The following is a 14,825-nucleotide window of genomic DNA, read 5'->3' as shown; positions in this document are numbered from 1 at the left end:
GGATTTGAGTACGTATTACTAGATGGATAATCAGCAAGTTATACTTTTGATAAGGTGGCGCCTCCCTTGCATCGCAGCTGTTATCATAGAATGTAAAAATTTGAAGGTCGACGAAAACCATCCTCGCTTGAAGCAGTGCTGTACTTTTGGTCTTAGAAATAACAAGTTTACAAAATTTTCCATTAATTTTGATGAATTGGTTTCGTTACTTTATTACTGAAAATGTATTTAACTTTTCATATAAAATGTAAGTAAATGAAAAAGAGATTGACATATTTATTGCGTAACGTACAACGCGTTTCGACCGTTTGGCCATTCTCAAATACTTTAAGACTGCCAGCTATTCTTGCCAGTCACGTGGAAACGCTTTATACGCAACTCTATAAATATGTGGAAAAGTGCCATCTCTTTTTCATAAACTCAGGATGTCCTTCCACCATACCTCGTCTCCCTCAATTGCTTTTTCCATTTTTTTTTAATTTTAAAATTTTTTGAATGTGTTGTTTCACACTCTGTGAGATATCCATTATATCAATGACTCACCATTATTTTTTTCACCTAAGGTCAGTCATAATGCATAATACGCGTGTACACATGTATATATTAGACATATTCTCTCATGCATAAGAGAATATCGGTATACATATGAGAGATATCTCTAGTCGTAGTTAACCCAAGTCCCTTCGTTTCTTCTCAACGTTCATGGTTAATGATTTCCTATAAAGCGGTATTTTCCAGTCGTTGATCTCTTTTGTAGACGATTTGTACAACATTTTGACTGTTTGTAAGAGTCCATGACTACGTTTGCATGATAAATAGTTTTGCTTTACTGCGTTCCGTTGGAAGTTTAACTCTTATCCGGGCACCTCAAATTTCCAATGTAACCGGGAAAGGTAGGCCCATTGCACCCTCTTTGTGCATTCATTAGTTTTACTTTAGTGGGGTAACCTTCTTGCAGAAGCATCAATGAGTTTTATTGAATAGTGCCAATGAAAACAACTCAATGTTTTAAATAGTTATTAATGTAAATTTAGCTTGTAAAGTGCATAGCCGGATAAGAGGGTGAAAAGTCCCCCCTCCGGGATTTTTCCGGTGCTTGGGGTATGCGATTTGGGATCAAATAGGACAAACCTCCCCACATTTCCAGCCCGCTAGAGGCCCACCAGGGCCGGCTAGATCGAAAATACGACTTTCAATCTTTTTTCAATATCTCGGCCAAGAATGCATATTTTTAATGCGGTTTACGGCATTTGAAACCTTATTTAATGGAGCAGATTTCCAATTGTCTTCAAGAACTTTGAGCGGGACAAGAAGATATGGCGTCGATTTGAAAATTTCTAATGCTTGTTTTCATAAAATATGCTTGAGAGGGCCGAAAAGAAAAAACGTTTTCTGGAGGTGTTTTTTAATATCTTTTGGCTGGCGTATTGAAAAAATAACTTTTAGGTGGTGGAACATCGCGAAAAAATGCGATTAAAAATATGCGATTTAGGCCATTTGGCTCTATGCTCTGGCCCTCCATAACACCCCTTTTTATTTACTACAGTATTCTACCGATTAAGGTGCACACCACAGGGGCAGAATTGTATGGATACTGGTGCCAAAAATGGCTTCTCGGCCCTTGAAAACGCCTGAGTAAGTTAAAAAAATTTCCCGGCCTCCAACCCCCTCTGTCACTTCTTTCAAACGTTAGAATAGGTTCGATTTTACCGTAATAAACGCACCATGAGAATTTATTGAACTTCCTCAATGTCCTTATCAGATATAAATTCATTGTAATTACCTCACCTATGCTAAACCATTAGGATTTCATGATAAGTTAATTATAGCTGTTTGCTGAAATGAAAAAAAAATATGGGTTTCAACATCGCTTGGGTAAGGCATCAAGTGACGGACAAAGAGACGCCGAAAATGCTAGCAATGTTGCCAGTCTGCATCGTGCGTAGGGCACAGATTCACGCTTCCGAGGAGTGTACAAATGAACAAACCCATGGGTGAAAGGATATGCTTTGAGATCGAACAAGTAAACGAGGAAAAGGAGGAGTTGTTGTGCACAAGAAACACAAGCAGCTGCTGTGGGAGGTAGTTGTACCTTTCATGCCGGCATTTCACCACCCGGGAAGGAATAATTATGGAAAGATCTCAGCTAAGCACCCGAAAGAATTACTTTTCACTTCTTTGGTGCTGATTTAATCAGTTTAGACGAAAATTTCGCGGTAATTCAAGATCGTGCGAGAATTTTAGTTAATTTTTTACCGCGATTGCATAGGAGAATATGAATTACAGTTGAGATTTATCAATCATATTTAAAATCCACAGCTAAGAGAAAACGGCCCTTTGTAATATGAACAGCTAGCTCATATAATATACCATCTTAGGAAACGAAAGCAAACATGAGTTTTCAACCATGCAAGTAGGTCTCATTCAGTGATGTCATGGCAAAATTAGCAGTGTTGGAACGGACTTCCCTTAAGGTACTTCCCAACTATTTTTAGAAGTGAATATTACGCTGTTTGTTATTTTATTACAAGTTATTATTAACATTTTATTACATATTTTTTTCTTGGTTACCAATGTGTATATAAGAAATCTTGAGGCAGCAAAATTGAAAAAAATGCTATTTGACTATTATGTCTTTTGTTAACCAGTGCCGGAATGGCGTTGCGGCGCGTTCCGGCACCATGACACCCCTGGTGTGATTACTCTGTTAGTTGTAGTCATTACATTCCTAGCTACGATATGCAAAGAAAATAACCATCGAAGGAAATATATACGAGCTAATGCCACTATCATAAATCATTAAAATTATATTTCGATTTCCATTCCAGTCGAGTGTATTTTAAGGTAAAATCAGCACGATTGTTAACGAGGGAAGCAAATGTATCTTGAATATAATATTTATCATCAATCAAGATATATATATTCATATTTTTAAACTCAATATTATGAATTCTAACACATTATTGTTGACTTGAGTATTCCGGAGATTCACATTAGGTCCCACGCACGAGAGGAAAGAGAAAATTCATGCATTGCAATAATGAAGTATTTACTGTTTACTGTAGCGGTAAAGGGGGTGAAGGTGGTTGTTTGAGATGGCAAGAAAATCCAGAAAGGCTTTATCGCTTGGTTAAGGCTTTGTCGCTTGTTTCCGCTTGGTGGCACGCACGTGTCTCTCATATGTCCTATTATTTGTTTACCGATAAATAAATGCGTGATTGTAAGCGACGGCTGTTGGGCGTAATGCATTTCTCAGAAAATAACGATGAGTATCGGAGGAAAATGGGATTGCGAAAAAAATGAGGGAAATCGATGGGGAAGCTAAGTCGTCAAAAATCGATTTGAAATTTTGAATTTGTTATGAACTATGCCAAATTATTTTAATTTCATTAACAATTCAACATTTAACATTTTTCCATTTCAAGACCTTTAAAATGAGATATTGCATGCTTTTACATCTTTTTGGTGTGTGGAGACATAACGTCTGATGCAAAAGTGCTTCAGTAAAATTGCAGTTTTACAACATTCCAGAATCATATAAACTTGAAAATCTGTATCAATCCATTGCAAAAAGACTTTGTGGTTTGTGTTTTCTAAGCAAGTGAAGAGGATTTGCCAAAATTGGTTGAAATTGGAGACCCAAAAGGAAAACATCTGATAGGCTGATTTTGCGTGGGATAACCCATCAATTGTAGTCATGTCAAAAAGTCGGAGTTCATAATTTGTTAAAAAAAATTGGGTATCTTTCGAAGAGGCAGCTACTAGGATGAGAGCAGTGATAGTCTTCCTAATTGTTTCTAAAGTTCTGTTAACGTTTTTTTTTTCATGCGAGAGGACTGATACACATGCAGCTTCGTTAGTATACATCTAACAGGCACTCTCCTAAATGTTCTTCTAGGGAAATGGCTATTTCATGCGGAGAGCCAACCGTTGCCCAATTTCATCCCAAAACGATTTTCGATGTGAAATGTCGTTCTGTCCTCAATATGAAAGGCTCCGCAGGCGATCCGCATCACATCGTAGGAATGCTCAAGTCTGCGATGTAGATTCAATGTTCAGGTGATCCTCCAAGAATGTATGGGCTTGTGGCCATTTGTTATCACGGCAGGAGGAGTCAGTGCGAGAGGCGTGCCTTGCGCGGTGCCTTGATCGCCTTCACGCTCCGATCAAATCCTCCCCAAAGAAACTCTCACATTGGATGGACGCGCCTCAGAATATCGCCTATCGGCTTCTCCAGAAGGAAAGGTTTTGAGACGAAAAGTCCATGACGCTCAAAGGCATCCCCCTGTCCTCTGACGTGGTGGTGAGATTATTTTTTCGGCACATCGAGGGAACTCCGCACATTATGGTAAGCGTGTTTCTCGTTTGACGGCACCGGAATAAAGGCCCTGGAAGCAAGTCTCTTCTGGATGATGGATTTATTGAGACCAAGTTTGTTGCTGTTCACGCCTAACTTTGCGCAATTGGTCAAGACATCGATAAAAAGTGAACTATTTGGCGGGCGAAAAATTAGAATTGATATTCACCTTGGTAAGGAGTAAAAGCTGGAATACATGACCTACACACTTGCTATGTGACACACTAGAAGGCTGTGGTGTAAATATACGCAAATACAGTGAAAGTAATGAAGGCTGTATTTGCCATATTATATCTCGCACACCAAATCAGTTGTACTTAATATATTATATTTGTTTTTTCCCCGGTGAACTATTGCAGTAAATGTAATATTTCTAATCCTGCCGCGTGAACGGCGGTGAAATATACAAGAATTGCCATGAGAAAAAATTCCCCTGGACCGGGAACCGAACCACGGACCTTTGGCTTTCCGGGCCACTGCGCAAACCAATACGCAGACCACTACGTTATCCAGGTTCTTTAATTTCAATGGGAATTAAACCTTGAAGAACCTGGATAGCGTAGTGGCCTGCGCAAGGGCCCGGGAAACCAAAGATTCGTGGTTCGATTCCCGGTCCATGGGAATTTTTTCTCATGGCCATTCTTTTAAATTGCAGTAAAGTTTTCTCGGGTTTCGCACCGGGTCAGGTCCTCTATATCTCCTTCCGACGTTTCGATGAACAACTCGGCCATCGTCATCAGGGATTCAGGAATCTAGGGAACAGCTTTACTGCAGTTGGACTTCCTTGCATGCATAATAAACGCCATCTTAATGTGACTTTCCTGCCCCTCACAATGTCGATGTTTCATTGAAACATTAGTTAATAGATAAGTTACCGTTTTTGCAATGGTTATAGGCGTAAATTACTTCCAATAGGCATTCGGCGTTTTTGAGGATAGATGAGTAATAAAGCCGTGGGAAGCACGTGTAAGGAGGGTGGAAAGCGATCCTACCTCGCCCTTGACTTGCTGTCCACGATAAGATCAATAGTGCTCTTTTCGCGAACGACCAATTGCATGGAAAGAATAAATTAACTGCGCATCTCCATAAGTGACTCGCAGAATATCATGTGAATATATTCAATTCCAGGTTCAGCCATAACTAGTGGCGCTAGGCATATGCTTGGGGGGGGGGGGAGGCTGTGGTGACCCCCCTCCCCAAGCAACAGGGGTTCCGGGAAAATTTTTGAAAAACGACATTCCGGGAAATACGTTTCACATAATTTTGGCGCTTAATGCTGTAGGTAGTTGGCGTAATTGCCAGTTTTTACTTCAGTCAAATGCTGCCCTATTTCTCCTATTCTTCTCGTTGTGAATCGAAGTCGAATTTTCTCCTTCAGTTGTCTGGAATTCTCCCCCTCCACCGCCTTCCTCTCCTCCCCCTCTTCCTCGTTCCCACCAACCCACTCATCTCCACTTGGACCACCCCGACTTCAACTTTCTCATTCCTTTGCCCCTCTGTCCATCTCATCTCAATCTTTCTGCTCCATTCACGCTCCACGAGCACCCGCTGCCCATTCCCACACTCATACTCACTCGTCCGCAGTGCATCCGTCAAGTGTAGCGTGCATTCTCTCGGCGAAGCTCACCTTCAATCTTTGAATGCTTACTGCGAGAACATTTGCTATCTGAAAATATTTGTGGGATATATCTTCTTTCCTTTAAAGGTTATATGTAATATTATATCCATGAACTTATTTTGACCGCAACAGCAGAATAAATGTTTTGTTAATGACATAATGGGTAGCCGATGTGGGGATTGCCATCTTGCACGCGATAATCCTTCCTTAGAAAATAAGAATCAAGACTTTGACCTTAAAGTAATTTTTGCGTATCGTATATTAGAGTTCAATTTCCTATTTATTGCTCAAGACGGTCTTGAAGGATATCTATTGTATGACTTAGTTTAGGGTTGGAAGTAGCCTAGCGATAAGGACTTCTGTGAAAGTTATTCAATGGTCATTCTCTAGTAGTATAGTATATTATATATCAACAGATTCAGGCTTCAATTGGTGGAAGTTAGACATATTTTAATAAATTAAAGATCGTAGAATTTTTCCACAATTTTATACTGCGTACAATGCGTTACGGCTCACTGAGTTGATAGCTCAGTGAGCCGAAACTGTCCGATAAGTATTCCTTTCTTAGGAACTGAATCAAATCGTCTAGTGCAGTTATGCATTTTTAAGCAAACGACATTATTCTGGTTCATCGTTCAGTTTACATTCAAAAGGCATATAAAATTATTCCCAATATTAGTGTTTATCAATGAAATATTTTTTATCTAGATAAGATATTTGTCTTACTTAATATGTATTACTTTAAGTCCTTATCGCATCAAAGTTATGATCTAGTCCCTTTATAGTGGGCATTTTTAAAAAAACATAGCACCTATCGCCACCGATTCGGACACCATCACGTTAGAGTATCAGAAGCGAACGGTACCTATCTATTTGAACATTTATCTTTAGCTTCGCTTGGCTGGATGCTGGCTCATTTTTTCACTGTAGGACTAGAAAATATAGTTCTATATCTAGATAAATACGGAGTATTTTCACTTACAATGAATAAAAAAATCGGAAAAAGGACAGGTGAGAAAATGGCAAATGGATTTGAGTGCTTTTCAACATGTGCGTCATTGCAACATATGAAAGTGATTTTAAAATGTTTTTTTTAACGAAAATGGAAAAACGCACAACGTAACTGACTGAATATTTATGAACACGAATATAACAAAAAAGGATCCTTAAGTGGGTCTCTTAATGTGTTGCCAACCACCGCGCATTTAAATGAGGTTACCAAAGTTGCCAGTGGTGTCGCTGACGGATAAATTGATCCTAATTTCACGGGAAAATATGGTACAATTAGCGATTTTAACCAAATATTGTTTACATGATGATGCGGTCCATCAAATTTATAAAAGCCCAATGCAATTTCTCACAATTACAAGCATTCAACTGCAAAATATTGGGTAAAAGTGGATCGCATTAGATACATAACCGCGCCGTGCAAGTTTTTGAAAGCCGATTGAAATGCGACCGAAGTGGAAACAGAAATCACCCTTGTACGTGATGGAATTGGGCCTCCTCTCTGCAGTGTCCTTGGTTTGTGAAAGCTATAGTTAGAGGTGGGTTATGGAGGAAAACGGTGCTCTGATATTGTAGGATATCGATGGAGGCGGACTGTGGTCCCTCAATGCGTTTCACCCCTGCCTAATTAGATCCCTCTCCATCGTCAGGCCCCATTTAGAATACGCTGCCAGTGTTTGGAATCTGCATAAAATTTTCTAAATGACAGAATTGGACGCGTACAGAGAAGAGCTGCCAGGTAAGTGAAAAGTCGTTACGATAGTAATGCTATTGTTACTGACCTCTTACATAAACTCAAATGGAATCCCTCTCAGACCGTGAACTGAAAAATAGACTAAACCTAAAATATAAATTCAAGAGCAGTTTATTTTCCAGCGAAGTTAGCCAAATCTTACAAACGCAAACATAATAGGGTAGATAAGATCATAATAATAAAATAAGAGACATCGTATGTGGAAAAGATGGATTCATAATATCCCTTTTTCCACAGTCGATAACAGAATATAACTGCAGCGTTAGGACTTACTAATAGGTTAGTTGAATTGTAGTGTAGCCTTCTAAATTATATATTTTTAAATTTATGTTTCTAAATTTCCCAGCATGTGTTGTATGTCCCAGTTTCATAGGCAGATTGCCTTCAAGAGTAATTGGAAAGTTTTGTTTTTGCATGAATGTGGAAGTAAATTTTCCCTCACAACTTGCATCGCGTCGTCGTCTCTTCCTCTTTGTCTCCACCCCAGCCACCACATGGTACGCCAGCCATCTATATGCACCCCAATTCTGCGTGTCCCATGTCAGCGTACCATGTAGGGATAACGACGCCCCTTACCTAACTGATGGCAGGACACACTTCTGGGCAACTAGTTCATAGCGTTTGATCTTTTCTATCCCTAAGCGACCAGTCCACTTCGTTTTATCCCCCTTGCCATCTTCATTTCCTCCTCCAAAATTCATGAAATAACTTCATCTCTCCATTGATTGAGGCCTTATTCAGCCTATAAAAATAATCTTTTCTGTAATAGCTATGATCTACTGTCGTTGAATTTGAACTGTTATGCTACGTTAATAGGACATTGGAGATGATCGTAACGACGGGACATGAGAAACATGAACAGGGAAGGGAGCCAGTGTTAGGGATGTGGAGCCCAGGAGGGTCACCGTAGTGCTAGTGCTCACAGCTAGGCACGAACAGGGTTAATGGCATGATAATTAATAGCGTAGTGCCGAAATGGTTAGAGTTTTCTCAAAAATGCGAGCAATCGCATTGGATTTCCAATTACATGCGAATTTGCTGGCTCAGAGGAAACTGTGAGTTCTTTCATATTTTCTTCAAAACTTCACTCTTTTCCTCATGGGAGAGTTCACGAAGTACTTAAACTTCTTAAAAGATATTATGACCACCTCATATGAAAAATTACCACACCTCAAGATAGAAGTGCTCACCGAAAGAAACTGCCTTTAAAGTTCATTTTAGCGATACTAAGAGTTGGCGGGGAAACATATTCTCTCGAGATAATCTGTTGCTTGCTCATGAAACCAAGGGATAAGAATATATTAAAAAGGGGAAAAAATTATAACGAGGAGATAAAATCGGCCTGATAGGAGTAAATGGCACTTTCAATGCTGTTAGCATTCATTGATTTCAGACTTCAGCTACGTTTTGATTACACTAGGCAGAAATTTTCATGTATAAAATGGATCGTATGGAATGCATACATTTTCAACCAATGTTGGGTTGTCTTTCCTTACGTACTTCGTAGACTCATTCATTTGCTTCAATGACGTTTGAATTTTTTTTCAGAGTGGCGTAATGGGCATGTCCCGATTTATCTTGTCTTGCGTTATTTTTTTTTGAATGGTGAAGTGATTTATTTGCACCGCTTCCCCATCCCCTTGTTTCATCGAGCTCTTACAGCCTTTTCCCTCTCTCTGAGGTGACGGGAACGTGTTACTAATGCTATTAGTATTGAGATTTTATGGGTAAGTAAAGTAACACGTGCATGGTTTAATGCATTCCGAAAGAGATTTGGCAATAGCTGACTGAGTCACTATAATATTATCACATGACGCATGATAACCGTGATAAATAACGTATTCGTATTTCAGTTATATGAATGCTAAAGGCTTACTTGACCACTTTGATGCTATAACTATCATTCGATTTACTTGGCTGGCCAGACGCTATACGACTTTCAATCTAATGTGTTTTGTGAGCTGATTTTTTTCATTTTTCACATTTCAGTAACTGGTGGGTTCATTACTCCTCTTCTACCGGCTAATATAAAAATTTAGTATGTTTTTAATGACTAATATTATGTGCAATAGCTAAATATACATTTGAATTTTCTCAGTTAAAGGTGGACCCATAATTCAGTCCTCTCTGGTTTAGTTGGCAGCATGTGCTGCGTCGTCTTGAGTTGAATCTATTCTCTTCTGCGCACGTGATGTATCCGCGGCTGACTTGCAACAAGGCTCGCTTGCAGCAAGCCTCGCTTGATGGTCGCCTTTGCAATGTGGCCTTGGTAACAGCAATTAATCGATACAATCGTTAGGGGTGTGGATTGAAAACTTGCTTTCAACCGTCATTAGTCATTCCACTTCTCGTAGTTATTGCCTTTCGCTGATGACCCATTAATGTAAATTTTGGACTTTGAATGATAATATTCGTTGATTGATGATTCGATGATTCGTTATTGAAGAAGTTTTCATTTGTGGTCAAACGCCATCAATAATTATTTGTCATCTAAAAATTCTGGCGATCGATAATTTCGATCATTGAATTTAAGTTGGGAATGCCTACCCTGGGCTGTATTGCGGCAATTAGCGTGGTTATTTCTATTAGTGCTGGAAGTGTATAGCAGAGTTGTTGTTTTTAAAATTTTATCATAAGGGAGGCAAAATTTAATTAACTTTATTTTTTTAATTTACTAAAATTTAATCCATAAACTATGATTCGCGTGTATTCAGTGCAGAGTGTAATACTCTGAAGAAGTGGATGAGCTCAGAAAAACCAGACTGAATATCAATGAGTGCGGAATATCTTACATATTCAAGTCCTTTGCCGATCCTTGTTCATTGTTTGTTTGATAGAATATTGACCAGAATTTGCTTGACTTATTTCTTAAATAGCAGTTGTTCAGTGTGACTTTGATAATGAGTATCTTTCTTAACAAGCTTGGCCCCTCCAACTGTATTTTGTTCCTCTCTATGCAATTGCAATCTTAGACGCATTGATTCTCCTCAAAGAACTTTGGGCGTTGCCTTTTACTTGTCATATTGGCATTTATGGGATCTAAAGGCCGCTACCATTGCACGGGAATTCAGCCATTGAGCTCAGCCAAAATTTTCCGAAATGCTGATCTTTGAAGAGCTGAATGTGGAACGGCTTGATTTTGGAGATATCCCGATATTGAATCGAGTTAAATGGTCAAAATCTCCCTTAGTCCCACGTTCCGCGTAGAATCCAATCATTTGATCATGTGCCGTAGCGTCTTTGCGATCTGTGACGAGGAAAACCATGCGAAGGTCCTTGCAGAGCTTCAAAGCCAAAGGCGGCGAAAGAAAAAGGCTCACTTTTCCACGGGACACTTGCTCAGATTGGAGCTTCATCTCTCGAAGCTGCACATATTTTTTAAACCGGACGGAATACCCTCAGATTTTTGTATTCCCTGTGTTTCAGTAACGACGTATGTTGTATCTATCTGAAATTTCTGTAGTTTTAACATGTATCGAGTACATATCTTGCAGTTATAATTGTTCCCTTGCTAACAAAAATTCAAGTCAAAGGTGATTTTTCATCCCATGGAAAACCGTTGCAAGCCCTCTTGAGATGTCTTTTGTAAATGCTATTCGCAGTTTTAAAAAATTCAATGGCGGTGGAGCAAGTTATTCTTTTATGTTCATTTCTATCTTAGATTTCAACGTATCGTGGCAGTGAAAATATTTTTGGGCTATCTCTCCGCTTCAATGTTCGGATGGCCCCTAATTTTCCCGACCACTCCCGGTCGCTTTTTCAAGGTAATCTGAAAAAATTCCACCGACTATCTAACGAAAAATTTTCATCAGGTCCGCCCCTAATATTCCATTGAAAAAGCCTAGAATATTGGCCCAGCCATCTAACTGATTGCCTTAATGTCGTGCTCGCTAACTTCATCGTAAACCCGAAGGCATTCATTGTGATGAAGTGATAACTCTTTTATTATATATATTTCATTATGCATTATAAATATTCTTAATAAAAATATCATACCAAGCAACTCGTTATGAAGAAAAAACAATGTTTTTGCATTTTAACAGTTATGATTGGTATAGAAAGGCATGCATTTTGTCTTACTCTGCATACCATTGAGGAAGGTGGTTCCAACTTCAACTTGGGTCACAGACGTTAGGTTGCTTATATTGTCACCTATGGAGCCTATCTTTAACATGATTTTGATTTCCTATGTTGATGTGGATGGCGCACGCAGCTTAACTCACGAAGCGTGTAACGCTGGCGCTCAAGGGCAAGCTTCTCATGATTTCTCATGAAAAATTCTTTGGTGCTAAAGCAATTTTTTGCCCTAGCAAAGCATTAATAGTCTCTGATCGAAAGAGCAACATTAGTATAGCATTGGCGATACACAGGGCGTACCTCTCTAGCTCAGTGTGTGGGCTATCTTGGTTTAATATTAGTAATATGTTAGTGTGTGAATATACTGCATACAGTACGACGCTAGGACCGATTAAATTTGGCCAAGAAATACATTCATGGCCTAAAGTCAACTTTGTGGAAGTCTATAATGAAATCATCAAGAAATTAATCTTTCCCGCAATTTTCCGAGTCTCAAGTAATTTTCAAACGGTTGAGGTTGAGTGAGTCCCGCACTTGCCGCTACACTTTTCAGTAAAAGGTAAGACCTCTGATCTGGTCTATAGCATTGTTTGAATTCAATGAGTGATTTTATTTACTTAGAGTTAAATTTTTTTCGAATATTATTTACTCACGAGTATACTTCATAGATTGCTTATTTAATTCGCAACAGTCTGTATTAGTTGAGGTCAACTGGAAACCCACTGCCTTTTAACACAAGGAAGCAAATAATCCCCACTTAGGTTTTTCGCAACCTTAATTATGAGCCTTTGTTTTGAATTACATATCTTCAGATCGGAATATTTTGTTACAGAGGCAACTGAATGCAAGAGAGAGAGAGACTTATATTCAATCTCCGCTGGGACGAGCATATTCTTCCATACCTCCAGCAGCTAGGAAGGCTTTCCGCAAATTCCCGTAGAAAATCCCTACTGCCTCCATCCCGCTATTCTAAATATTCCATAAAATAAAGAACCTGGATACCTCCTGAATCTTTTCCATGTCACGCCTTCCAATTCATGAATAGTTAAAAGATCCCTATTCAATTATCTTTACTGCTCACGACCCCAAATTGCTACCCTTCGGAATTCAATTGAAGTCCATGCTAAACCTAAATTGTAGAACTCATCTCCGGAAATGTCGAATGGAATATAAGGTCTCATTTAAGAGTGCTCATTTAAAAAATATATTCACGAAATTTGATGTATAATGAGTATATTCTTTACACAGTCTATTTTTATTGTCATTTTATTATATTATTGTAGCAACTGTTTATTCTTGTCCCAGATTTTAATTGCAAAGTAATGCTATTCATACATTGTTATTTTTGATGCTGTATTCCCAGGAAGCTGTGAAAAATTGAAATGTTTCATGTTTTTGCTTGTATAAGGCTATTATGTCTCAGTTCAATACATGATTTATCCATCTATCTACATTCGTAACAAAAATACTCGCAAGGAAGGAGAGGAATCAGGCTTTGGATAGCACAGATTTGACAGCAAACGCAATGGATGGAGACCCCTTGCATTAGAAATATGTCTACGATTTCCAGATGTTGACAGAATTGAACTCCTTTCTAAGAAATAAACACCCGGAAAATGTGATGATATGAAGTCTTTTTTATTCTAGTATTTGTTTTCGTCAGCTGTCTCGCGCTTCTCAACAACGTTAAACGTTGTTCTTACCTCAGAGAGTATATGCACGCAACAGCGCTCAGAGTGGGTGCGTACTAGCCGATTGCCGAGAACTGCATTAAATCCGTAACGCCTGAGTATTATAAGAGAATACGTTAGTAAATGAAACATTATACGCAAATTTTTGTAAACCTTGATAATTATTAGTCTTCATGAGCGTTAAATTTTATAGACGTAATAGTTTCAATCGTAATGAACGAGATAAAAATTAAAGGTATCACCGTAAATAGCCAAGCAGACTAATCAGGCCCATCGCGTGATCTTGGATGTTTTTTTTTGATTTCTGACCATTTGGGGTCAGAACTGAGAGTTGAAGAAAAATTCGAGCAACACGACAAGCGACCAAAGCGTCGGTCGCTCACATCGGTCGGTCACATTCGGCCATCTCCGAGTTGCCATCACAGCTGCAGGGGTGACTCACCTTCTCTCCGTAGTCGCCCTCCACGGCCACCGTGCTCACGTACTTCCAGTCGAGGGCCCGCACCACCTCCACGATGGCCTGGGCCTGGAAGTTATCGGGTGGCACCACGCGGCTGAAGTACTCGAAACGGGACTTGTCCGACAGCTCGGTGCTCGTGGAGGCGTAGCTCAGCTGCGGGATCTGCAATGACAGTGCAAGGATCAACGTTTGTCTTCCAGTGAAGAGGAAGGACGTTTGTCTTCAAGCGGCCACCCACTCTCCCTCTCTCCCTCTCTCATTGCAGCAGTGTGAGGCGGAAAAATAGGGTTGAATCGGAGTGGGAATGGTATTGTCTACACATTTACACATCCTCTTTTAACATTAGTAATGATTTTTTAAGTACCTCATTGAACTCCTAATGGATTCCTCAATTCACATAAACAACATTTATCGGGCATTTTTGACTGCTGCGTAGCAATATTTACCGAGAACACCAATTTTTAAAAGGCGGATGGCCAGCAGCAGAAGGCCGTGTAAGCGTTTGCAAGAAACACCGAAAAACGAGGTGAAAATGCAGCGCATTGTGCGGTTTGCATGCATAACACCATTGGATTTTCTATAAGTGGTAAGTATGAAATTGAATAGTCATATAAAAAAGGGTATTGGAGTTCTGAAGGGGAAATGGCTAATGCTGGCCCCAAATGAAAACGCAATTAGAAAGTGAGGGAATAGATTGCATGGAATGACAGAAAACGAAAAGCAAACCTTGAAAACATGATCAGATGAGGTTTGACTTTGCTTATGAGGAAATATTACTTTTCAATAACGATTGAAATAAGTTATTGTTTATTCACAGTAGCTTATTCACCATGGATTGATGATTTTGTCTCAATAATGAT

At 39.3% G+C, this 14,825-nt stretch overlaps 1 protein-coding gene across 1 annotated transcript in view; it reads right to left on the bottom strand.

Moving 5' to 3' along the window:
- Positions 1 to 14,825, bottom strand: part of LOC124170767 (metabotropic glutamate receptor 6) — a 472,918-nt gene that overhangs the window by 123,762 nt on the left and 334,331 nt on the right. Inside the window, exon 3 of the mRNA XM_046549709.1 lies at positions 13,948 to 14,127. Within this exon, the coding sequence (XP_046405665.1) occupies positions 13,948 to 14,127 (180 nt within the window). The remainder of the gene's footprint in view (positions 1 to 13,947; positions 14,128 to 14,825) is intronic.

The sequence above is a fragment of the Ischnura elegans genome, chromosome X (genome assembly GCF_921293095.1).
Source record: "Ischnura elegans chromosome X, ioIscEleg1.1, whole genome shotgun sequence".
NCBI lineage: Eukaryota > Metazoa > Arthropoda > Insecta > Odonata > Coenagrionidae > Ischnura > Ischnura elegans.
The sequence above is the reverse complement of the archived record's forward strand: the minus strand, read 5'-3'. Positions and strand labels throughout refer to the sequence as shown.